This window comes from Rhipicephalus sanguineus, chromosome 1 (genome assembly GCF_013339695.2).
Source record: "Rhipicephalus sanguineus isolate Rsan-2018 chromosome 1, BIME_Rsan_1.4, whole genome shotgun sequence".
Taxonomy (NCBI): domain Eukaryota; kingdom Metazoa; phylum Arthropoda; class Arachnida; order Ixodida; family Ixodidae; genus Rhipicephalus; species Rhipicephalus sanguineus.
The window spans coordinates 247,089,823-247,117,028 of NC_051176.1; the positions used below are offsets into that span (position 1 = coordinate 247,089,823).

General features: G+C 43.3%; 1 protein-coding gene across 1 annotated transcript; it reads right to left on the reverse strand.

The window, feature by feature from the left end:
- Window positions 1-2,130: 2,130 nt before the first annotated feature.
- LOC119376331 (zinc finger CCCH domain-containing protein 15) lies at window positions 2,131-27,057 on the reverse strand. The gene is made up of 10 exons (XM_037646219.1): window positions 26,889-27,057; window positions 24,119-24,220; window positions 22,918-23,008; window positions 21,642-21,782; window positions 20,195-20,286; window positions 18,077-18,268; window positions 10,437-10,583; window positions 9,826-9,945; window positions 4,440-4,524; window positions 2,131-2,327 (listed from the first exon to the last, which is right to left on the reverse strand). Exons 1-10 carry the CDS (start codon window positions 26,958-26,960, stop codon window positions 2,218-2,220), a joined length of 1,152 nt encoding a protein of 383 aa, XP_037502147.1. The 5' UTR covers window positions 26,961-27,057; the 3' UTR covers window positions 2,131-2,217.
- Window positions 27,058-27,206: the final 149 nt, after the last annotated feature.

Sequence of the window (27,206 nt, forward strand, 5' to 3'; positions counted from 1 at the left end):
GCAACTTTGCTGTATTGAAATAGCTAGCTCATAAATTCTTCGTTACATTAAGGTAAAAATACAGGATGTTCTATGGACATGACATAAAAATTGAAATACTTCGTTACATCTAAAATTTCGTTGTATTGAAGTTTGTTATATCGACATTGAACTACACACTATCCTCTTGAGCAACTCAAAGTACTGTTATGAGTGAGTCTCTTCTTTCTTTGAAGCCTTACTCCCTCTTAATGTGAAGCATATGGTTAGTGTATTCACAGACTGGACCCCCTTGCTTTGTAAACAAGCATCTTCTCCTTGCCTTCAGTACAATGAAGGAAAAAGAAGTGCATCACTGGTGATGCCTTTGCCTGTTTGCATGGTCGGCAGATGCTGGTCTGCCTTGCCACCAATACAAACATGCCGATACAATTAGAGATTGCCTGCTCTTGCTATACCAAGTTATCTAACTGCGTGGCGCATTCATTGTTTGACACCAATTGGCCCTTTGAAAGGCACGTGAGCCTTGGGTCATCCAAAAAGTTAGTTGCTGCTATGGAGCGATTGGACAGAACACCCATTCTCTCCTTCCAGACTATCTCCTGACAGCACCTATGAGAAGGGGCGCTGCAGAGATTGTATATAGTTTCCTTGCATGCCAATGTTTGTGTTACTGGAGGCAACACTTCCATAACCTTAAAGAAAAAGTTTACACGTTTCGGGAAAAATATATATATGTATATCTTGGCCCCAAACGATAATGGTCGCCTGTCTTGTGCTTCGCTTGAAAGCTCTGTGCCTGCTACTTTCCTGTGAAGAATGCTGCATCACATTAACAATGTCCATGCCATTCGTGATCTGGAAATATCAAATTTACAGCTTCAAAGGAAGAAAAGGCACACAGAGAAAAGACGATTATTCCTCCATTAGGGGCCAGGAGCAAAGTTTGAAAATTAAACAATGTCGTGCTTCACAACGGCCTGAGTAAACAGTTTTTGGAATGCAACATATCAGGAGTCCTTGTCCGTCATGTCATCAAAAACCTGCAAGGCCATAACTCTGCACTTTTGTTGACTGGACAGGTCAGACTGAGTAAATGTAAGGGGCAAGCTTGGTGCACCCCCCCCTAGGATGATTAGGGAGGTTCCCGCCTACCCTGCATTATCCCTGAATTATGTTATTCCATGCGCTTCTACAGCAGGCAGGACTGTTACACACGCATACAGAGATGGCTCCACATTCGCGTGATATATGGAACCACAGCAATCATCTGGGCACTTCATGTGTGCATATAAACGCGTGTCCATTCTGTTAGGTCCATTCGGCATCAGTGAGGACAATTTAAAATGGATGGTATAATGGAGACCAGTGGCAAGCGTCATTTGTGACATAATTTCTGGGGTTTAACGTCCCAAAACCACGATATGATTATGAGGGACGCCGTAGTGGAGGGCTCCAGAAATTTTGACCACCTCGGGTTCTTTAATGTGCACCTAAAACTGAGTACACGGGCCTCAAACATTTTTGCCTCCATCGAAAATGCAGCCGCCGTGGCCGTAATTCGATCCCGCGACCTTCGGGTCAGCAGTCGAGCGCCATAACCACTAAACCACCGTGGCGGAGTGTCATTTGTGACAGTGGCGTCAATAAATTCTGTCACAAATGAAACCCATGCATTTGTCCAGAAATTATAAGCGTAAGGGTATGTTTTTTAACATTCTTGGGTTTTTTAGTTTTTTAAAAATGATACAGTAACGAGTTTCACTGTAGTGGTAATTCCGATGATAATTTCTGACTGCATTAAACTGTTCTGAAGCTTGTTCTGAAGTGCTATGCCAAAGTGTTGGTAGTTAAAATAGTACTGAGGGAAATGCAGAAGGGGCATGACCATGTGGGCGTGGTCATGGGAGGGGGTAAGGAGGGCATGTCAGACAGGTACCTCCCACCCACCCCAATATTTTTGTGCACTGGGGATACCTGGCATAAAACGACATGTAAGAGCGCCTATTTGGCCTGCCCTCTTCTCGCAATCAAGTGCAAGCCATCCTCCCTGCCTAAAAAAATTTCCTAGCTATATCCCTGCTAAGCATTGCTACATTTCGTTTTCTCACAAAAAACTCTTGAGCAACAGCGAAATGATGACAAAGTACGCTGTTTCAAATTCCTTTCATTCATGTTCATTTATTCACAAAAATAAAACTGCAACAGGTAGCGACACAGTCCAGTGAGCCTTCCAAATTACTTAATTTCAAGTTCCTCCAACTCATCTTCAAGTTCTTCAAGGTCTTCCAAGTCGTCGTCTTCAAAGAGTTTCTCATCAATTGGTACAGAAGTAGCCATGGAAGCTTCTGAAATAACAAATTCTTTTGTGAATAGCAGCAATTCCATGCACAAACAAGCATGAAGTGCCACAGCACAAGTGAAACAATCAAAATGATGGAGGGAATGTCACCAAAATTGTGCAATGATGCTACTGCACACGCTTTATCAGGTGTCCTTTACTCAGACAATACAAAATTTTACGGAAGATTATGACTGCAAGGCACCTATCGCTTTCAGACAAACTCTTTGGCAAGACGTAACTAACTCTGCTGCAACTCAATATTTTGAAACACTATGGCGAAACAGTGTGAACAGCAGGACAGTGGCAGAACACACAGGACAAGGCACTGTCCTTGTCTACAGGGCCAATGCCCTGTTCTGAGTATTCTGCTGACCTGTTGTTCGCGCTCTTTCGCCATAATGTACGCAAATCAACTAGCCCAGCTACGAACTCTTACATGAACTCGAGGGCACTTGTTTACATAGATATGATGTAGAGCATCGGAATTCATGGCATGCCCATTTTATTCCAGAAAAGCATATGTAATTTGAAGTATTCACCACCGAATTTCAAGGCCTCAAACATTACAGGAGCATGGAAAAGGGGGGCCGCTCTTTTACATGAGAGCCAACTTTAATCACATCTTTCTAAATTGACCAAAAAAACCCAAGCCCCCTTGGCAAGTGTCAGGACACCAGAAGCGATGGGAGGCTGCTATGCACAGCTCGAAACCAGAGCTACAGCTTCGGACAGTGGGACACGGGGTTGCCGAAGCACAAAAGTGTCTGGCAATCTAGAGCGGCCCGAGGGCCCTCGTCATTCTACTTCCTTTTCCCTCTCCCCTCTTCACATGATTCTCCTGTGAGTCAATAAAGTTGTTTACCTACCTACCCACCTTTACGCCGGACAGATACACCGTGACAAAAATTGAAAGTGCATCACAGAAATATCTTATCAAGGCAAAATAGCAAGTCATCTGACATGCACAAGTGGACTGCTTATCTAATGCACACAATTCCTGGTGCTTTGGCGGTAGGCTATGCCAACCAGCAAGAAACTGAAGATTAGCTCAATATTACTTGAAGGTTTGGCGGAAGTTTTATGGAGTGCTCATTATATGGAGAACAAGACATGTTTAATCTGACTTGCTCTAATCAAATGCTTTTACAAGCTGAATGCTAAAGAGAACCAATAAGAGAAAGCACACAGTTACATATCAAACAAACGAGCTTTTTTAGTAAGAAATTGACAGTCATTTTTAATTTGAATTAATAACCACCAAGGTATGTGTTGTCCATAAGCTGGTGGCACATGCTGGTTATGATCAGTTGCGTCAATCGCCCCTTCATTAAAGGGGTCATGAACCACTTTTCCAAGTAATGATCTAATGGCCTCAGTATCGGAGTGTACTGCCTCCCGAATCGATTGCCGCAAAAATTTCTCGAATCCGTCAAGAATCAGCGGAGTTACGGGGGTTTGGCGCACGCTCCCAGCGCTTTCTCTCTTTTCTCGTGCCGACGAGCGCACTGGAAGCTAAACAGGGAGGGATGGCATGGGGGAAAGAAGTTACGCCAGCGCGCATCATGAAACGCGATCGCTCTCCCGCTGTGATTCGCTTGCGCGAGTGCGGCTACCGTGTACTGAGGAGTGCGGCGCCGGCAAGTAGCGGCACCCCGCGGCAAGAAGCGCATCTGATCCGAACGCCGCTCTCGATTTACGTCGGCTATCGGCCAATAAGCATGCTATGTCTCTTGCGACGTACAGCGGACAAACGCCCCGCCCACCGACGAGAGTGAGAACCGGCCTCTGTTTGAAAAGAGGGTGCCTGGGGAAACGGCAACTTCGCGCTCCGCTTGTGGCCATTACGCGGCGCGCACGACTGTAATATTTGGCAGAGCAGTTCATAGCCGTGTCAGCTTTCCGCAGGATGTGTTTTTTCAATCAACCCAAGGGGTGCTCCATGACCCCTTTAAGAAAGAACCTTAATAAGAGGACATTAACAACAACAAAAAGTTGAAAACCTTAAAGCAGTTGCACAACTTTTCCTTCAAGTAAGAGCTGGACATGTCTCGGTTATTTTTTGCTGCGCCGCTGTTTCACACTGTAACGTTTAGAGGAAATGCAAAACTAACAATACCTATTGGTGAAGCAGCAGCAGCTGCCAGATCTCCAGCTTTCAGCGACTCTGCCATCAAGTTTTCCAGGGTGATCTCTCTTACAACCTAGCAACAAAAAGCATAAGGACCGTAAGCAATCATGTTAATGCCCTGCTAAACATTTATTTTGCAAAACAGTAAACAATCTTTTAATGCTAACATAAAAAATTGTCTTCTGGGATAAACACTGTTGCTACCAAGTCCTAAAGCGACAGAAATTGTGAATATGCTGCATGTGCAGCCTCTGTGATCATCGAGCACTACCTTATGTCAAACACGCTAAAGCCCATCCAGTCTGAATAATGGCAACAAACATATCCAGGCATAAAATACCAAGTAATGAGTAACATCTGCCAATGTGATTCCAGTTAAATTTTTTTTTTTCTTAATCCTGACTGAACATCCTGGCTGACACCAATACACACTTATATTAGGCAGGGGCGAATATTCTAGTGCTTCGAATATTCGAACGAATATTACAGTATTTGAATTCGCTTTGACATGACTTTAAAACTTCCAAAATTTCGAAGTATTCGAAACGAACGAATAAACGAATATTTAACCTCCTGAAAAGGTGGTTTCACAGCAGCGGGAGACTGCTATGCCAGGAAACAACCTATTAATGGAAATCCGCACTGCCGTGAGGCCACACTTCAAGGTTAAATGTACATTTTAACTTTACCTCGATTATTTTTTTTTTAAAGTTTAGCAAATTTTAGAGTGTAACATATTTTACCGCTTATAACTTGCACCCTATTACTATTCAAATCTTGCTACTGTTCGAAGTTGCTTCCACTCTGCTTTGAACCAAAAAAGGTTACATTCACACAAGCCTAGTTCTAATTCCTAAAAATATTCTCAGTGATGCTACCGAGGACTTCTCATTTGGAGCAATTTTTGGAGCAGCAAAATTTCCGTTTTGGAGCACTTTGGAGCAGCAAAATTTTCATCTTGGAGCACTTTGGAGCAGATAATTTTGCATCTGGGAGCACTCTGCAGCAGCGAATTTTACATCCTGGAGTGTACTACAGAAGCACATTGCAATAACATTCAAGCACCAGAATATTACTATAGGGCTCTTGTGAAGGCTAGAAATATTTCGATTCATTGCAAATCTCATCAAAAAAATCATCTCAGGAGAACTCCATACTTCACTCGCTAATGAAAAAATAAGGGCTCATGCAGTTGAGTGTTCTGGATTAACCTCTTCGGCGATTATTTTCGACACTAGCAAATAAACAGAATACCAGATCAATAAAATTGCACTTTATGAAATAACACTCTAAATACATCTATGTGGTTATCAGCAGACATTGTAGACAAACGCCATGATGTACAGCAGTGCCTCAATGCCAAATCACAGTGTCCCTAATGCATTCCCCTAAGAAAACTCCAAGGCGAAAGCCAGGTTCTTTTTCTTCTTGATCGACGGGTAGATCCTCCCCCTCCTTCTCTGCAAGCTATCTGCACCTCACCTGGTTTTGCGCTAGCTCCATGATCGGCGCACCGATTACGGAAGCAGTGTAAAGCGACGATGTCGTGATGGCGTCATCACGTGACATCACGATATATGTCGCCATGATGACGTCACAAGTTTTGACGATCTATGACGTGATGATGACGTTATCACATGATTATATTTTGCATCAATCGATTGACGCCGCCGACGGTCAATTTTCGTGTTTGATAAAGCATCTGATGTTTTCGCATTAATATTGCGTATTGAACGTTAACAACCTGGCCTTACATACCAAACTGTCCTCCACCATGTCACCTCCTTGCCATGCACGAAACAGCTTCGCTTATCATCCACTTCACAGAGTGAAATGGCTCAACTTTTTTTAAATGTTTGTTGTGATAACAATTATATGGACGCTCTCCGCGGATTTTTGCCGTCGCCATTGCCGTAATTTTCTGTATAAAGACCAAATTAATAACATCACCATGCGCATTCTAGCCGCGGGTAAAAGCTCGCGAGCGCTGGCGACGAACGCGGCTGAAGCGGAGAATAAACTAGCCGGCCGTCTGTCTCCGTCGCACGGACAGCGCATGAGATAACATCTTCCCGCCGCGTGCGGGCCTGCCATCGATTGCTCATCAAACAGAGAGGAAACGCCCCGCCCGTCTTTCGTAAGGAGCATGAAAGGACGCCAGGGGAGCGGGGGGGGGGGGGACCGCATCATTTGAAGGGTGCGCGCCATCTCGAGGCATCAGGAGACGGCTCGTAAACTTGCTGTGCTCTCATCGCTTACTTCGTGTTTAGAGAACTCAGAGCAAGAAAACGCTTCGGTTCCTGGAGCGGCCATATTCCCTTAAACCAGTGTTTTGTTGAGTTACGCGAGATCTGATCCAAAAGAGTTAGCTGCTAGCCTTACTGCGTTTAACGATACAATTTGTTGGTATCGCATTCATTGCTTCGCCCTTAAGCGAAACTGAGTTCTTTTAACCGTCAGCTATTGACCCCCGAAAGCGAGGGGCGGACGTGTAACATGGGGTAGCCGCTTCACTGTGGGCCGTCAGCGACGGGCCCGCTACTGACAGCTGCGTATTTGCGGCTGCTCCGACCAGGATATATGCTTTTATTAATGAGATGAAATTTTTAAAAAGCAAGCAAAAAATTAGAATTGGAACCCTAGCACGTGAGCTCGAAAGGGCAAGGCCTTTTAGGGGGTATTTACCGCAGAGTGATTAAACTCGGACGTGCTGGTATAAGCAATTACGAAAAAGCTCTTCCGAATGAAGATCCATGGATAAAGTATATCTGAGGAAAAGTGTGAACGCGTTTCCACCGTTCACGCGCTCTTCCATAAACGCGAAGCAAGGAAGATTCGATATTGTTCCATATATATACTGCTAGCGATCCCAGATTTCATTCCGCGATATCCGGAAACAGAAGTGACAGACATTTTAGCAGCACACATGTAGTTATTACTGAACATTGCTTTCCTTATGTGCCGTGCGACGCTTGAAACGAGCTATTAGCAGCATTTCTAGAACAGACGACGTCCGCCGATGAATCGCCGTCGCACTTTCTCGCTACCGATAGGCCTAGGCGTCACGAGCCTCTGCGGAGAGCGCGTTTTGCTGTCGAGCGGACTTGCAGAACAGAAGCTATGTCGGCACCGTGCATGGCATCGCGGCTTACCCGGGACGCACGCTCGAGCGCTATTTATTCAACGGAATAATTCTTGGTCCATGGTTGCGACTTTGGAAGCCCCAAGATCAAGCTGTACATGTTCTGATGCGCCGGCCGTGCGATTGCCGGTGATAGACGACCCCAAACCCGAGACTTTGGCGCAGTTTGGAGCAATTTTCGTCGATATTATCAGGATGGCGCAGTAAATACAATTTCGCGCACTTTGGCACAGTTGGCGCAGGAGTGGAATCACTGAATATTCTGTAAGTAAGTTCGGTCATGACAAAAATGCTCAATTTTAAGGCGAAAGCCTTAGATGCCTCATCAAACGGGAAAATTGATCGGCGTCTTGCGTCGGCGGCATCAGCATGACTCGTGCAAAAAATCGTCATCACGTGATGACATCACCATATGACATCACAGAGAGCCAAAATTTGTGACGTCATAATGGCATCATCACATGACATCACTGCTTGGTCAAAGGTGGGCCGGAGGCAGTGCAAAACAAGGTGAGGTTCGGAGAGCTTACAATGGCTCTGATGCTGGAGGCTTTGCAAAACCACATTAGTTGCAGGAAGGTTTCGGAGCAGGAGGTTCAATATATCGACTTAGAAGAAAAAGAAGAAGAAAATTCCTTTTGCCTTCAAGTCGACTGAGGCAGATGCATAAGGGACCCTGTGAGTTTTATTCTTTAAATGTGATATATACCATTTGAACTATTCAATTCGCCAAATCACTATTCACTTTGAACCTCAAATTTACTATTTGCCAATCCATAATTTATATGAACCAAGAGTTTTGTTTTTTGATCGTGAAATGGACCTTTGCCAGATAATTGAGTGGTGATCGTGCACACACACCCGACCCTGATGTTCACTCAACTCACAACGTAAATGTCTGCAGCATCTGTCCTGGAAGAACCAGTGCTCTTGGCTCTACTAAGGACACCGATTTTCGGTAAGCCCTCGGCTGAGTTTGAGCGTCTTTTTGTGGCGGTAATGGTGATTTAAGAAACACGAACATGGAATATCAAACAGTTTGTGCTACAGGGAGGATGACAAGTTGTGGCCTATAGCGATAAAAGTTTTCTGAAGGTGACAATGATGGGCATTAAGTTTGAGTAAACTTTCATTCTGAAAAGCTAAATTCTGTAGTCTTTTCATGTAATTATCAGAATCAGATGCATGCTACATTTTTTGCTATAAAAAGTGGGTGCTTTAAAATTTGAGTTAACACTGTTTTCTACTCTGAGCCCATACAGCTCAGTAAACATCCAAATAGACCGACCACTGCCAAATAAAGCAGCAGTGTGTTTGGATGACATCTTTCTCTACCTCTTCATTTTAATTTACCCCACAAAATATTTCAACCAATTCGGTCACTCTAGTCAAGGTAAAATTAATGATAGTAAATTGCATACTTCTGAAAGATGAGCCCGATGGAATAAACAAAGTAAGTTTGCATTAACCGTAGCTTTTTTAAAACGGAAATGACCCAAAGAAATGAAATCCCATCATACTCTAGGTGCACCAAAATATCATTACATAAGAAAAACAACAGAAGCAGCATTTTAAAAAAGATCTGATGTATAAGGGGCATCCACAAAGTATTATCTTTTAATGAGGTAAGAATAGCAGAAAAAAAATTGTATTTGTTTTTAGATTAGAGGATGCAAGCAGCTTGCATTCACAAAAGCCCAAAGAATGCTGGGACTTTGCTGGGACCTGAGTGGCTTGTGTTAAGCAAGAGGAAGGCCTCTTTCATGCATCAACATTACATGCATACTAAATGCCTCTATGAAAGATTCAGAGCTTGCAACAATTCTCCCTTCCTTATCCATGCCCACAAGTGTACCTTGGATGCATTGATTCAGCAGCTGTACAATTGTTGATATCAGGGAAACAAAGTTATACATTTTACATGAATAAAGTTTTATAACACAGTGGCAAATCAAGCCATAATATGCGAAATACTAGCCATATATGTATTTTACACATTAGCTAGACTTTTTTTTATACAAGATACTATAAGGTTAATAACAGAAGAATGTCATTCAGGGGCTCCCTGTAATATCTTTTGAGAACTTGGAATCAAACCATCAGCAGACTGTGATTAAAACATGGCATTCATGTATAAACATTCAAGGTGAGTGACATGCTCACTGCAAATGAAGAGCGAAATTTGTTTGACCATTTCACAAGCACAAAAAGAGAGCAAAGAAAGCCGCTCACCTCCGCATTGTCTTCCTCGCCCTCAAGTCGAGACAAGTCATACGCTTCTTCACCTTCTTCATCCTGGCCATCATCCTCTGCCAGCTCAGGCCGAAACGTGAACATGTCCCTGCCACTCAACTAGATAACAAAAAATGTATAGTCACAACACCACGCTGAATGGCTCTTTGCACATGCCTTCAATGGGCATGGTCAACATAAACAGAAAAAGGCCACAGAAAGCTCTGTAAAATGTTACCAAAAGTACTACATACTGACACCATGCATAACAGGACAAAAAGAACGCTTGAGGTTTCACTGGCTTTTAAAGTAAACCTTCAGTTTTACTAATGAATATGTAATTGTTGCAACAGAAGTTGTCCACAAGTCTGATAAACATGGGTCACTGTGACATCCCTACCCTCCACAAGCACCAGAGCCTTTCAAGAGCTCCATGTAACCAATAAAGGCCAATGTCCAATTGATCAGTAACCAAACATGATGATGTGATAATGATGCTACCTATTGGTAGATCAGCTTCAAAGCTTAACAAATTTACTTACAGAAGCCATTCTATGCGCAATTTTGTAGTTGCTAGTAAAAAAGTTGTAAACTGCACGAAGGATACTTACCCCAATGCTGCGGCCAGCCTTGAATTCGTCTCGCTTGCGGTCTCTCTCTTTCTGTTCGCTATCCTGTTTCTCTCGAATCTTAGCCTTTTTCCATGCAAGGAAAATCTCCAAAGTGATACGGGGCAGGTTGCCACCTAGCTTTGCTCTCTGCAACAGAATGATTCAATTTAGGCTTCGCTGAACAAGTAATGTTGCAGGAGAGAAATCGTTGAACAGAGAATAGCTCCAGCGATGCTCCTTGTTCAATGATTTCTGATCACTTCTATTTCTCATCACCCACTAGAGCAAAAAGGGCAAGCGGCCTGTGTATTCCAATGTAAAGGAGGTGAGTCGATATGTGCAGCTGAATATACTACTAGAAAAAAACACCTAAAAATGTAATAAGCGTGTTCATAATACTTAATTGTATCAAACTGCCTATATTAGATTCAGATGTGCCCACTTGCAATGAATGAACTGAATCGTGAAGCAGCAGCATCTCAACGAGCTGGGGCATCAAATTAGGCTGCAAGGACAATTACCACTGTATAGGCTCATTTATAATGCAATGCAACATTGGCATACATGTGTGAGCAAATGTTACATTATGCTAGGGAGAAATCAGAGGTTTGTAGTCTGGCATGTCACTGAAGATTTTTACGATCCTAATGTGGTTTGCTAAACAAGGCCACACAATGACAAGAGCTCTTGCCAGAGCTGAGGCTATTGTCCCTCATCATTTGGACACTGGATCAGCCCAGACCCAAGCATATTCTTTTTTTCGATATGGAAGCTACCTCATCTCCCCTGTGTCCACACTGTAATGTCAGAAACAACACTGGTAATTTTATAAGTGGCTGCAAAGGCTGTTGCTATGAGCAATGTGTTGAATACTGAATTCAATGAACAAGGTAGCTATCATAAAGGCTGTCACACCAGATACTAAGAAATTGTGCAGTGCCCATGCCGAATATTCTTTTGCTGGCTAATAAAATTTTATATGCGTGGCTATATAGCACTAACGTGGGCCACAATGCCTCCTTTGCACAGTTAAAATTTTGCAACCTATTAGGCATATATATTACAGTAAAGGGGAATAGTGGATATAACAAAGTAATGGTTATAACATAATAACTTCAGCTCCCCCTTCAATCTCGTTATAGCCAGATTTAACTGTATTGTGCATACATAAGCAGTTGAGGCTGAAAATCTCAAAAATCATGCAGCGGAAACACATGGAACGTGTGCAGAATATTTGATGTGACAATGGTACTAGCGAAAAGAATGTCATTCCTCTAGCTAGTACCAAAAGTCACGTAAGTGCAGAAGCTGACTTGAAAGCCATGTGACTCAACATCTACTAAATGTTTGCTGCTGCTTCCATGCAATGAGCGCACAATGTCACAAAACTCAAACATGGTGGAAACTGTTGAAGATGAAGAGCTTTCGGCCGCGGTCAGTATGCTGGCATAAAATTCATTTGTTACATCGTTATGGATGAATTATCAGTTTCCGGCCACTTTGCCTGCGAAAGAACTATCATTGCGTGCGTGTGATGGTGGTGACGGTACATAATAAGGGAGGCGTGTAGAGCACGTTCCGGGCTAATTAAACACGGGCGCCGTGGTAGCATTGAGAACGAAGTCGCAGGATGACGAAAACTGCACCTTTTACACTGCTCTTATGCAAAATAACTACAGGATTTACGTATTCATCAAGAAAATTCAAGTGCATTGATGTAACAGACATTTCTTTATTGTTTTCTTAATATTCGACACTTGGTTAATTCGGACACTTCTTCTGGGACCGTGAAATCCAAATTAACGTGCTTTTACTGTACAATAATTCCACAAGTAAAGAAATCTTTTTCTTGTTGCCAGGAGCTTAACGCAATATTTTCTTAAATTTTGCTTAAACATTTAAACACTGTTTACCAAAGCATCTGACTTCAATTAACAAAATTTAAGCGTGTTGTTTGTTTTCACCATCCATTCAATATTCTGAAGTCATATATGTCCAGTGTGGCAATTGTGACACATATAATGTGTGGTTTTGTGCTACTGATATTAAGGATCACGCAATGCGAACATACAAAAACATATACACAGACCATTGTTGGGCCAGAGCACCTGACCGAACGGGGAAGCGAACAAACACCTGCACTTCGTTGGAAGTTCACGGCATCGCCGTCAGCGTTTGCCCTGCGACCAAGAAAAGGGCCAACTCCTGCTACCTGGAAGCAGGGATCAACCCCTGCATGCTTTGTCTGCAATCTCGGAAAACGGCGTCTTCGCCCAGCCGGCCCCGTCGACTGACGCCAGTCGTTCTTCCAAGCTACCCAGCTATGGAAAGGCTGCTCAACATCCTAAAAGAGCGTCAACACCTGCTACCTAAAGGGACGTCAACATACTAAAAGAGAGTCAACACCTGCTACCTAAAGGGACGTCAACATACTAAAAGAGCGTCAACACCTGCTACCTAAAGGGACGTCAACATACTAAAAGAGCGTCAACACCTGCTACCTAAAGGGACGTCAACATACTAAAAGGAGGGTCAACATCCTAAAAGTGCGTCAACACCTGCGGCCTAAAGGAGGGTCACATCACAATGGACTGGGACCTTATTTAAGACCGGCCTGGTCCGTTGTTAGAAAGACGCCCCAGCCGACTTGGTCGAGCTGGCAGGCTCTGTCCTGCTATAACCTGCTATAACCTGCTATTGCCTCCTATTGCCTGCTATACCTGCTATAAACGTTGTTACTGTTTTTGTTTTGCCTCCCTGCTCTGCTCCTCAGCGATAAGTCCGATCTTCGGCATCATCGGCTCGCCAGCCTCCCAGCTTTTCATCGACACGCAAACCCCATTCCTAACAGTGGTTGGCAGTGCTGGGATACGCTACCTTCATCGCATCGTTTGGCAGGCTGGGATACGCTACCCTCATCTCATCTTTGGACAAGGTGGGATACGCTACCCTCATCTCAACGTTTGACTTCGCTGGGATATGCTACCTTCATCTCATCGCTGGACAAGCTGGGATACGCTACCTCAACGTTTGGCTGCACGGGATATGCTACTCTGATCCCTACGGTTGGCAAGCCGGATCGGATCCCTGCAGGCCCGAGGAGCGAGGACGCTCACGACACCGCTCGACGGCAGCCACGAGTTCGACCGGAGTCAGCTGCTTTGGTTGGGTGAGTGCCCAACGTTTACTGGTCATTTCGCCAGACCTCTCTAGCACAGGTAGATGTTAGGAGAGAGTGTTGCGTTTTGTTTGATTCAATTTACTCACTTTAAACCATGGTATTCGTTTTAAAGTAGGAGTAAATTTTGTAGGAAAGCATCACGAGGGACGAGATCGCGATAGAGAAGTACCTAGTGCAGGACCTCCTTGAAATTTGTGAGGACTTGGGCATTTCCGCCGGGTCCACAAGAACAAAGGAAGCGATTCTCGAGGTGATGCGGGCGGAGAACGTGACGATCGAGGAAGCTGACGAGACTTGGGAGGAGATTTGCGAGAAAAAGCGGAAGGCGGAGGAACGCGAAATGCGCGAACAACGGAAGGCAGAGGAACGCGAAAGGCGCGAAAGGCAGGAAGCGGAGGAACGCGAAAGGTGCAAAAAGCGGGAGGCAGAGGAACGTGAAAGGCGCGAAGAGAGGCAGGCTCAGAGGCGTCGCGAAGAGCGAGTACATGCTCTTAGGATGAAGGAGCTTCATGATGAAATTGAGGCGATTAAGTGGCAGCGAGCACGATACTGTCTCCCCGTCTTCAGGTCAGGCCTGAATATTGAGACTTTTCTCATTGGCTTTAAGACTGTCTGCGAGGAGGTCGGCGTTAGCCGAGACCTTTTGGTGGAGAGGCTTCTCACGTTGCTCCCATGCCAGGTCGCATCTGTTTTAGAGCGCTTATCCGCTGAGGAAGCGCAAGACTTTGATAAAGCCAAAGAAGCCTTGTTGCGCCACTTCGCAGCTCCAGGTCCTGCTGACTGCGAAAGTCGAGACAGTAAAGACAGCGCTAAAGCGCGTCGTAAAGCACCAGAGGTTGAAACCCATCGCGGAGCGCTGTAGGCTGAGGCGCGCCGCAGGGTGATAGAAGAGGAGGCAGTTCGTGATGGGCTCGAGGATGACGCGCGTCGCTGGGCACTAGAAGCCGAGACCAGCCGCGAAGCGCTAGAGGCTGAGGCCCGTCGCGAGGCGCGTGAGGACGAAGCGCGTCGAAAAGCGCAACAGGATGAGGCGCGCCGCAGACACCAAGAGGTCAAGCGTCGCCAAGAGCGAGAGGCTGAGGCACTTCGAGGGGCGAAAGCGGACGAGGCACTTCGAAAAGCGAAAGAGGCGCGACAACGAGATGCACTTCGCGTGGCGCGAGAGGCTGAGGCGCTCCGCGGGAAGCGTGAGGATGACGCGCGTCGCATGGCGCTAGAAGCTGAAACCCGTCGCGAGGCACTAGAGGCCGAAGCCCGTCGTGAGGCGCTTGAGGACGCCGAGGCGTGTCGCAAGGCGCTAGAGGACAAGGCAACTCACAAGGCGAAGGAGAAAGAGGCGGTTCTTAAAGCGTTTGAGGATAACGCGAGCCGCAAGGCACTAGAGATTGAGGCCCATCGCGCGGCGCTACAGGCCGAGGCGCGCCGCGAAGACCAAGAGGTCGAGAAACGTCGCGACGCGCTAGAGACTGAAGCTCCTCGCGAGGCGCAGGACGCCAAAGTGCGTCATAGTGAAGAGGAGGCCGACTTCGAAGGCCAAAGAAAGGGTTGTACCCGCGACATCGGTACACCGCCACTAATTGAGACATCGCAAGGCGAGCCGGCTAGGTTAGAAACCGATAAACGATCCCGAGGATCAGCTGGTTGAGCAGTCTCAAGCTTTGGCAAAGCAAATCGAATGCAGCGTACTTGCGAGTACGAGGGCCAATGCTGCGAGCGTTGCGAGCCGTTCGGACAGAAAAAGGCGTTGGCGAAAACGCGTGAAGGCAAACGCGAGAGCGACTAGTGGCGTTAAGCACACTAAAGTGGCTAGGCGCGATGACGTCATCTCTCGAGACGCCAAGCTCCAGGTTGGGCCTAAGAAATCGAAAAGGCCCGCTAAGAAAAGATGTAAGTTGAGACAGCTGCGGAGAGTTGGCGTCAGGCACACTAAAGTGGCCAAGCGCGATGACGTCATCTCTAGAGACGCCAAGCTAAAGGCAAGGCCTCAGATCACGAAAAGGCACACCAAGAGAAAGGTCAGGCAGGATATTCCGAAAATGCCTGCTAGAAAAAGTGTCAAGTGGAGACTCCTGCTGAAACCGAGATTAGGCGTGAAGCGCGTCGCGAAGAAAAGAATTTCAGTGAAATTCAGACGCAAAAGTCTTCACCTGGTCTCATCCTTTTCACGGCCTAGTCAGGGCAGGAGCGCAGCCAGGTGTCGCGTACACCTGAACAGCGACAAAGGCTGTTCCCCACAGTCGGGCGTAGCCCAGAGAGGTACAATGGGCAGACAAAACCGCTGGTATGCTGGTTTGTCTGAGTTCGGCGGCGCCACTACTCACTGTTTCGGACAGGTGTGTTCCCTGTCCCTTTGTCGCGGTCGGACCCCTCGAAAAGTGTGGAATGCGCGGCTCCCCAGAGTTCATCTAAAAGGGTGCGTTTGGAGACACCCCGGGGATAACCGCAGCATAAAGATGGATTGACATCTTGAAAGAACTTAGTGTGTTAATGTTTGCTAACGAATTGAGAAGTGAAATTTTGTAATTTGTCACTTTCCTCCCCATTGTAGCGGACATTGAGAGATTTGTTTGGTTATTTGTTTCTTTTTTAATATTTTAGAGCCATGACCGTCAGCGCTAGTGTAAAGAGCTGTGAATGGTTTTAAAGGAGATGTAGGCTGAGTTAAAAGCCTCTGTTATAGATCCTTTGTTTGTCTTTTTTTAGCTAGAAACAAAGCCGTTAGCGCTCATGTAGAGAACGACGATATAGGCTGAGCGTTAAGAGCTTTCGTTTAAAATACCTTTGTTTTGGTATTTAGAAGCGCGAGCGTTAGGACACGTGAGAAGTGCTGTGCGTTGTGTTTACAGAAATGAAGGCTGAATGTGAAAAGCCTCTGTTAACATGCCTTCTTACGTGTTTTGCAGTACGTGTTAGTATGCGCGTCCGTATAATTTTAGTTTCTCCTTGATTTGTGTTAAACGCGTGGGTTTGATTTTCAGTTTTACTTCTTATTAAGTTTGAAGCGCTTTGTTTTCTTAGTGTAATACTCATTTGCCAAGCGCAATGAGCGAGAGCGTTTTAGCGAAAGGCTAGTGTTGTTTATCCTGAGATGTTTGTTCACAAACACTTGGAACGCTTGCGAGCGGTGCCAAGGCGCACGCTTTAGGGAGCACTTAGTGAAGTGTTTGCAGTTTTGGGGCAAAACTGAGTCTTCCCCAGCTGCTCCGATTGTCCTCAATCTGCCGATGTCACCATTGAGAATCGCTCGCGAAGACATTCTGATTGATTTTAGCAGTGTCACGTAATGACACTTAGTTAGAGGCACGTCCTCACTTTGGTATTCTTCCTGAGATACGTTGCTCGTGATGTTTTAATTTTAGCTTAGCGTAGTCTCTAGGAAATGTTTTGTTCTTTTATGCTGGTCTGGCGATTTGATCAGCATTTGGAGGGCACTTGCTTTGGCCAGAGTGGTTTTTAGTGGAACATACTAAAAGGAGCGTCAACATCCTAAAAGTGCGTCAACACCTGCGGCCTAAAGGAGGGTCACATCACAATGGACTGGGACTTTATTTAAGACCGGCCTGGTCCGTTGTTAGAAAGACGCCCCAGCCGACTTGGTCGAGCTGGCAGGCTCTGTCCTGCTATAACCTGTTATAACCTGCTATTGCCTGCTATTGCCTGCTATACCTGCTATAAACGTTGTTACTGTTTTTGTAAACGTTTTGCCTCCCTGCTCTGCTCCTCAGCGATAAGTCCGATCTTCGGCATCATCGGCTCACCAGCCTCCCGGCTTTTCATCGACACGCAAACCCCATTCCTAACACCATATGCAATGTCACTATATCTATAACATTAACATGGTGCTGTTTTCTTGCATTTTATATTCAATCAAACAATTTCACACAACACATATAATATCAAAGAATTTCAAATTGTACTGGCTCAAAGAAAATACGAGAAAATCTTGAGAGATATTCTTGCTGCGGGCTTAGCGATATTTAACTTTATATACTTTTTTGCTTCAATGACTACATCAAGCAATAACAAGGGAATTCGGCTTACGCACCAGGTTATGAGAACACAATGAGGGACGTTGCACACTGCTTCAAACTAGAGTCGCTTACGTATGAGGCGCTTACGTGGAAATGTCATGCTTCTAAAAATGTACAGTCCTCATGGATTGAAATGCGACATCAAAACTTGTATAACGACTGGTATACACAATTGCTCGAGATCGTCGCGTCATGTCACCCCGAAACTGGCCGCTAAAAATAAGGTTGGATCTGATGTAAACGTTCAAATTTCACCAATACAACTCAAACTGAAGGCGGTGGACGTAAAATTACGTGCATTAAACCCTAAATTGTCACATTTCAATCCATGAGGACTGTACGAAATGCACGAATGAAAATGCATTTGGAAAGAGTACGTGCATATTTATTAATGATGACTTAGTGACAATGTAGTGGTAAATGCCCACCTCTGTTTCAATGAGGTCTTCTATTGTCAATGTGTCTTCTGCTTTAACCTCATCAATGTTTTTCTTATTCTTCTTCAACACAAATCCAGGGGGCACTGCGTGGCGGTAATGGCACTTCTGCCCTCCGTTGGGACATTCCCAGAACCAGCCATACTTGTTCTGCTCCAGAGCATCCAAAAAGTGCTTGCAAATCTACAATACAGAATACCAAACATCAATATTGTGGTAGGTTACACAGTGTGCTGAACAGTTACCTGTTCATGCTAACTCTGGTGTTAGTTCAGCTGGCACATGTCAATACCAAATAATGGGCCTCTATATGTAAAGTGTCAGGCATGATTACAATGCATCTGACTCAATGAAAAAGTCACAGCAGTGCTGGGCCTGACTCTTTTGGCCTGTTACAGCTTTCAGAAATTGATGATTTTGACCATCAATAGACAGACAAGAACAGGCAAGGACAAAAGCACACAAACATAATGTCCAGCAAAGCTAGAAATTACAACAAAGACAACAACAACAATGTAAATGAACCAGCAAAGGGTTGAGGGAGGGTTCAAATACACGACGCACTTTGGATTATGACAGCCAATAATGCTCAAATTTCAAAACTGCAACTGACTCCCTTTCACATTTTATGCAAAGGAGCTGATCGCAACTGAGAAATTCGATCAAACTCAACTGCGATCAAAAGCGCTCTGCATAATTGGAGATAAATAAACGCTAAATATACTAGTGAAGAAAATGAAGTTTATCATCTATAGTCACCACATTAAAGTAATAAACAAGTACATGTATCTAAACTGAATAATCACGGGGAATTCAATGAAAAGAAAATTCGAAGAATAAAATGAGCTGAAGGCAACTGGAGGATACGTCTAAGTACTACTAATATCTGCATTGTGGTAGTACAAACCTAAGGGCCAAACAAGGAAGGTAATAAGGAAACAAAGAAAACTAGGGGTCACACAATGTAAATGCTATGGAAAGGAAGATCGGCACATTGTCACTAAAAGATATAAAGGAAGCAGTATGGATTACAAATAAAATGTAAGCAGGCACATTTCATTTGAGTTTGAGAGAAAGGATTTCAGGTCTGCCGGGACAATAGACAGATGCCAGAGAAGGCAAGAGCAACTGAAAGTCAAGTTAGGTATATTGACGACACCAAGAAATCTGGTAAGTGTGGCTTCAGTTGGTGCAAAGAATTTCTTTCAGATGGCACCCATGCAGTGACCTAGTGATGACACATCTTTACAGGTACAGTAATTAAATGTAATAATTCTAACACTGCGGTGAACTGCTACTTCCAATATTCGACACACGAATGCCATACAAAATGTTGCAGTAGTTCATATAGAGCAGGTCACAAACAAATTACTTAAAAGAGAGACTTGTTAAAAAACTGCACACAAAAAAAGACCAAGAAGAAGAAGAGGAAGCCGGGCTGCAAGCACCTGGTTTCCTCTTCTCAAGTTCTGACAAACATGCGATGTGAAACAGCACAGTACAAAAAGGGCCTTTATTTTTCAGCAACACATTATAAGTTGCAGTGCAGAGGTGTACCATGCTTAAGAATTTTAATGATAGTTTAAATAACTGACACAACACAAGGACACACAGAACAAGTGGGAAGAAAAGACAACCTCTGCTTAAGGCATGACCATTTACAAGGAATAATTAAGATATCTGGCCTCAAACTTTATGCCAAAAGAAAGAGAGCAGAAGTCCTTTTACATGTTATTATATTATATTCCCTAAAGAGACTACATGCAAGTTCATGCTAATTCACTAAATCAGGTTATATTTTGGTGAATATCTCCAAAACTCTTTCAGTCTGAAGATTCTAGTAAGCAGGCATGGCTTCAGCACAGGCTCGCTTCAACCCTGCAATAACACGCACCCTGAAGATATTATTAACATTTTGCAAACTTGAGCTGATCGCGCTTATCACTAAATTCCCAATGCCCAGTGCAACAAAAATGTAATTTCAAAATAAGCCTCATTTTTTCAAATCCACAACACTGTCTTTAGAAATGGCAGTCAGCCTTTACATAATTCCCTAGTTATATACTACAAACAACAGGGGCTTTTATAATTTAGTTTGCGCATACATACAATGTCCGTTTTTGGCATCCGCCTTTCAGCTTCTCCATGCTTCTTTTCTACAACTTCTGCAAGCTTGGCTTCATCCCAGTTATCCATGGTGTCTGAAATGCATATCATGGTATTTAGAAATAGTCCTTAAAATTTTCAAAGAACAAACTGAGGCTGTATGCAAGAACCCATGAAATTAACAACCCCCTTAAGACTCAATAAATTTTACTTCCGCATAAAGCCTGTACACGACATTCAGTACCAAACTTCCTGCTTCCTCTCCAAAATTAAACACGCTGCTCTTTAATTGGGTAGTATGAACACCACTATCTGCTGCCTACAAGAGTCCTGATTATTTGTGTATGAGTAGGGTACCACAGTGAGGCTTTAGTACAATATGACAAAAAAATAAAAATACCAATATTTCTGAAAAAATTCTAGTTCAATTGAAAAGTCAGTATATCTAAGGTCAATATAGCACAAGAAAAAGGATTCATACAGGAAACTATGCTTAGCTATCATGCAATTTCAAACAGCTAGCAGACCATATTTGTGGACGGTCAACTGGGGCGATGGAGAATAAATCAGAATGCTTGACAGCATTTCCTACCATCCACCATGGAGATAACTCGTGTTTGTTACCACATCTGTTTGCAGCATTTGAAAGAGCGTATGCTTGGGCATGTTGGTAATTCATGTTTCACTTTTTTAGCGCACAAATGAACAAGGACGAAAAGCGACGCGGACACAGCGCTGTGTCCGCGTCGCTTTGTTTAAAGATTGAAGTGAAATTGTTTGCTGCAGTTTTACACTTTTAGTATGCTCCTTAGAGGATCTGGTTAAAATTGACACAGTGCTCATCATCGCATACTTAGATACAATCATTACAGTGTACACATATGACTATTGAATACACTTCACCAATGCATTGACTGTCTACTAAGAGAGCGCTATCTCAGTACTGGACAGAGACAGAGTTTCCACAGATTCAAAGCAGCTACACTTAAGCTATGGCATGAATAGTCCACACTTGAGACACAGCACATATCATTGAAAAGCTAGTAAACATTCCTGCACACAGTCATCCATTCTTAGATTTATGGGAAAGATGCAGCCAATATGATATCTAATACAGATATCAACTTACGAAAGTTTACTCAGCATATCTCACTTCTGATGCTGCCACGAGTGCTGAAATTCTACTGAGGTGTTATCTCATGAGTAAGAAGCAGTGTACACCTCCCGCCCCCCCAAAAAAAAATTGAAGTAACTGCGAAGTGTAAATGCAAATAACAATAATCCCATTCCTTCCACCTTAAAACGGTAAAACTGCTTCTTCAGAGAATTGAAAAATTACACAAAAGTTGGCAAAGAAAAATACAATGCTGAATGCTACATAACACGGACTTCCAAACTGTAGCTTACAAATTTCATAGACAGAAAAACAGCTGGCAATAGCTGAACATACCTTGGTCTCTGACATCGGTGTAGATGTCCCTCTTCTCTGCTTTCCTCTCAATAGCAAGGTCATGAGAAAATTTGCACTTATCACCTTTCCCACAATTTCCTTGCTTAAAAAATGCGCACAACACAGACTTTGGATCAGCACCTGTAAACAGAATGGTCATGACAAGAGAATTAACTTGAAATACCAACCAAGACCAAGATAAGTCAAGTGATGACCATGTACTCAATGGAGTTAATATTAACGCGATAGCGTTAAAGAGCCCTTTGCGGAAATTCCGGTGTCGGTGTCGTTGGTTGTGAGCGAAAAATCAGCGCTGTTTGTGAGCGAAAATTTGAGACAGATCCAAATAAATAAATAATTAAAAAAAACTTTGGTTAGAATGGCAATCGAACCCAGGTCTTTTGCGTGGCAAGCAGGTGTTCTACCACAGAGACATGCCATTGTTTGGAACTGCTTCCGAAAAAACTCTATACGAATGCCATGTAACGCGAAGTCTCCTTAACGCATGCAATGTTGGGTGGCAGAAGTGTAGATTTGCACCAGGTGTCAAAACATGTGAATTGCACAACGAGTGAAGGATTTATAGGCCCACCAATTACAATCGCTCAGACATATTTAATCATCATCATTAGCAAAAACATCAACAAAGTGAGCAGCAGCGTAGGCTCGCACATTGCCTTTTGCACGCGTAGTGGGTACTTCGCTGATTCGCCAAAGGAAGAATTATGGCGTAGTGGGCACTTTGCAACTGTACTTGCAGTAGGCATAGTAGAATGGTTTGAAATGGCTAATTTTACACGTACAGATGTTCCTTTCCTTGTGGCACAGTTGAGGTGTCCCACCGAGAAGCGAAGCGAGGCTACCGATTGAGGAGGCAATGCAAACGGGGCCCAATTACGCTATCGTGTTCTACTCTTGAGGCGAATCTCAAGCATCCTCAAATTTTTTGTTTCCAGACTTCATTAATACCCTACATTATTTCATTTCATTTCAAATTTATACAAGTAGATCTTTAGACACCTTGCTCAATTATGCAAGCCCCAAGCATCAATTTCTTCTTAGCTTTGTGTGTCCAGAAATGCTTCTAGGTCACCAGTGTAACAAAGCTGTTACTATGCCATATTTTGTTTGATCATATCTGAGCCATTGGGAAATAAACTCTCAAGTGCACAATTTATAAGCCACATTTGCTGTACTGCAAGCTCTTGCAATGCATACTATAAGGACATCATTTGATGGAGCAAAAATTTTGACCCACAAAAAAATAGCAGCATACCTTTCTCTACCTTTTGAACAGGCCTGAAAAGTAGCTGGTTTAAGTCTTCTGCTTCTGTTTTCTTCTTCTCAGTCTTTACTTGTGCTTCCACCTACAGAAAGTAAAAAGGCCTTGAATATGTCTGCCCCAATAATTTCGCCTGAGCAGGCATAGAAATCACTGTAGAAGACATGGTACTGCTTTTACCTCAATATCTGCTGATATTCTACTCAGACAAGACCTAACGCTATGTCCAGATGTTTCGGCGCATTTCTAATGTTACTTCATATGCCAGAGACCAACTGATTGATTCCAATGTCCCAAAGCTGCATTCAGTATACAAGGGTTGTCATAGCAGATGACTTCTACTTCTGGCTAGTTAGGAGTTTTCCAGTGCTGTCGGGTAGCTCTGCATGTTTTTTCCTTCAGAATAATGTGACCACCATAGCTGGGAATTAAAAATTGCAATACAGCATCATATTCAGCCTGCCTAGCTGTCCAGCACTCTACTATAGCTAACTCTTTAGGAAACATATTCAGTTAATCTTTTTCTACATAGAAAACCAGGTTGCACATTAGCGAGCAAAGAGACCAAAATGAAATGATCCAAACAATTTCATCCCACCCTTCATCAGAAGCCTTTTCATACTTGGAACCATTGGCTGAGCAAGACAAATAAAACTTCATAATGCAACATACAAAAACCAGTTGCTGCAGAGTGTGGCAAAACTGAGCCCCTGGACTACATGGTGGATGCACAAACGTTTGCAATGATGATAAAGAAACTAAAGCTATCAGAAATAAAGTAAATGTATCGTAGAACTTTCCAAGCTTTTTTATTATGCCTGAATGTGTAGTATGGTTGCTGCAATACCTATCAGAAATAAAAGTAAAAGTATCGCAGATTTTTAAAAGTTTTTTATTATGCCTGACCACCACGGTGGTCTAGTGGTTATGGCACTCGACTGCTGACCCGAAGGTCGTGGGATCAAATCCCGGCCGCAGCAGCTGCATTTTTGATGAAGGCGAAAATGTTAGAGGCCCGTGTACTTAGATTTAGGTGCACGTTAAAGAACCCCATGAGGTCTAAATTTCCGGAGCCCTCCACTACGGTGTCCCTCAATCATATCGTGGTTTTGGGATGTTAAACCCCAGATATTATTATTATTATTATTATTATTATTATTATTATTATTATTATTTAGTATGGTTGCTACAATACCTTTTTCGCAGGCTGATTGCCAAACTTCACTTGGTGCTGAACCTGCTGGATAAACTTCTGCGTTTTTGCTCCCTTCTTGTTTTTGAGGCCAAATGTTTTGTCCTGCAAGAGAGAAGCAAGAACATGATGTCTAAGATGTGACACACTCTTTATCAGGCTTACATTTTTCCCTGAAAACTTGTTGCCTCTATGAGCAAAAAGATTGAAATCCCCTCCCTTACACTACGTAGCGAAGAAAAAAAGTGTAGTGCCATTTTTCAAGTCAAGTCTTAAAGAAAGTGGAAGCATGACTAGTTAACTGAAAATGCGGCTCAATATGATCACTGCCACGAGCGGATGAGGGGTGTAATTGACAACAAAATTCTCCCCTTTTATAGGGACAGCCAAGCCACGCATGCAGTGAGCTGTGATGCTTTCTTTCTAGAGTTCCTATCTTTGCAGTCATGTAAGAAACATGATGCTATGAAACTTTTCTTCATCGTACCTCTGCCAGCAAAATTTTGCAAGGAAAGGTTTGTAGGACACTACAGTCCCTTGCTTTTAAACACTGCTAATGCCAAAAAATGACATAACTGCAATAAGCTGACCCAGAGCAGTAAACAGTTCATCTAAAATCACTAGACGTCAATACAGGAAGAACAAGTCATGACATATATAAGCATCAGAGAATGCATGAAAGACTACAGTTGTAAATTAAAACTAAGTACAACAGCAGATAAGTGTTAACATGGCTTGAAGCCAGCCCACTTGACACAAGTGAAATGTCAAAACCAGCAGAAAAGACACAGATTCCCTTATGTGCATACCTTGTCATTGCTGGTGGCAACACGAGAGAGTATATCTTCTTCAAAGAGGCACTGACACCGATTTTCAATGTCGAGTTTACTGTGCGATACAAATTTCCCGTATACAGAGATGACTCTGAGCAAGTGTGAAGCCCAGTAAATGCTGATAAGATATTTTATTTTGGCATTAACCCATATATGCCCAGTGTCCTACATATAGGACGCTTCTTTGATGCACTCTAACATCGCTATTTCTTTAACTGATGACTAGCGCCGCCTACAGCACATCAAGCAGGCCTCAATGAGGCCTGCTTGATCAAGCAGGCCTCAATGAGGCCTGCTTGATGTGCTGTAAGGTGGCGCTACTCATCAGCTAAAAAAATAGCGATGTTAGAGTGCATCAAAGAAGCGTCCTATATGTAGGACACTGGGCATATATGGGTTAAAATCAATTTTTGCATGGCTCACCTACTGACATTGACACTAGCATGATGTCAGGCTACAGTACCAATTCTGGTGACTTCATGCACCACTATGGCTAGTTGTGATGACGTCAGATACCAAACATACAAAATGGCCACTTGCAGATCACCAACGGAGCCACGGAGTGTAGCAGCCATGAAAACGCCCCAATAACTTGTGCGAGCACTTGACAAGAAGCTCATACTATGTTGTGATGTCAGGGTACAGTAGGAACTGAAACTAGCTTTCAAAAACATGTCGTAACTAATTTTTCAGGGTGCACTCATGCTTTCTAATACACTTTCTAGGCTCTTGAGGGCCTGGCTTTTCATTTGACACAAAAAAAAAAAAAAAAAAACTGAAAATTGTGACGTCAGTCCCCTTTAAGCACAGTATTACTTGTTTTACATAACTGTTGTTGCATGTATGACATTACAACAAAATAAAAGTTTGTAGATTACTTGCACCCACCCTTGTTTCAGTCTGTCAGCTAAACAGCAAATGAAGTGGGAATGTTTAAATGATAACTACGAGCACGGAGATATTTTAAAAATTAGTTTGTTCAGGTTAGTCTAGCCTGCTGCCTCAAAACTGTTTGTAAGTCGTATATTTTGGAAACTAAATTGCGCACGTTACCATCAACTATTGTTTTCAGTCGTATGTCTAGCAGATAACCTTTTATTTGAGGTTTTATAAAAAATATCAGAATGCAAGTTTTCATATTTCCTGTAATGCGCGGTAAAAATTTATAAAATATTTAGGCAGCAGCCATGTGTGCAATCTTTGTTCTCAACCGTGAACCAGTCCACGTAAACCGTATATCGCCGGTGAATGACAATACAAAACGTTACATAAGGTGGCGGACAATCTAACCTTCTGTCTGCCAGTTCAAGCATGGTCAGAGAGATTACGTACGTACATTAAGTATAGCGGAAGCGCAACAGTATTCTGGCAACACGAAAACAGTAAAACGAAAGCAGTTGCACGCTTCGATTGTCTAGAAATAGGTGTTGCTGAAATTCGCATACTTATAAAATTAGGCCACTCTTCGCCACGCTAACTTGTTGCCTCGCTGTGGACCGTACATGGATGCTAAACTTATTAGAGCAGTTTTGGAACACCGCGGACATTTAAGACGAGAAGCAGCAATCCAGTCAAAGAATGAAACATTACACTTGGGAACAACATTCTGAAAGACTACTTTTATAATATACCTTTGCGCAATCTTTTTCTTGGCGATCATATGTAAGTCATGGGTTGATCAAAAAATTAAAAAAAAAAATCTAGATGCAGGTTTGTCTCCGCGTGTGCACATGATTGTCAATACTTGTCGCTCATCTAAGCACAACGCGAACGAAACGTTTTCGCTATTACAGTTCAATAAATGTCTGACAACCGTAAGCGTAACGAGTAAATTGCGCTACATGTAGCAATTTATTGTATCAATCCGGAAAGTCTCGCGAACACGGTGTTCATGGAATTGATGAGAAACGCAACATACAGAAGCCTCGTCATTGGCTTACCTCAATTACTTTCTCTTTTTTCTTCATTTCAGTCTTTTTACTCGGCTCAGGCGCTTTCTTCTTTGGAGGCATTGTGACAGTTTTAATCCAATTGCAAAACCTAGAACGCACCGTACCACACAGCGAAAAGTGGTGAACAGCGAGCGCGGAGGCTAACGGAACATAAGCAACCGCCGTTTGGCACTATATCATAATCATAAAATCAAGCATAGATTGTATAAGTGATATACAGACTTTAAATATTAATAAGTATCAGCTCAAGCAACAGTAATCTTTTTTTTTAATGCAGAAACATTTTGCGCTAACATCTATTTTAAA

Coding starts and splice junctions, on each gene's coding strand:
- LOC119376331 (XM_037646219.1), bottom strand. CDS start 26,960: ATGCCTCCAAAGAAGAAAGCGCCTGAGCCGAGTAAAAAGACTGAAATG. Junction 24,221..26,888: donor AAAAAGAGAAAGTAATTGAG/GTAAGCCAATGA, acceptor TCTCTCTTGCAG/GACAAAACATTTGGCCTCAA. Junction 10,584..18,076: donor AAGACCTCATTGAAACAGAG/GTGGGCATTTAC, acceptor ATTCTGTTGCAG/AGAGCAAAGCTAGGTGGCAA.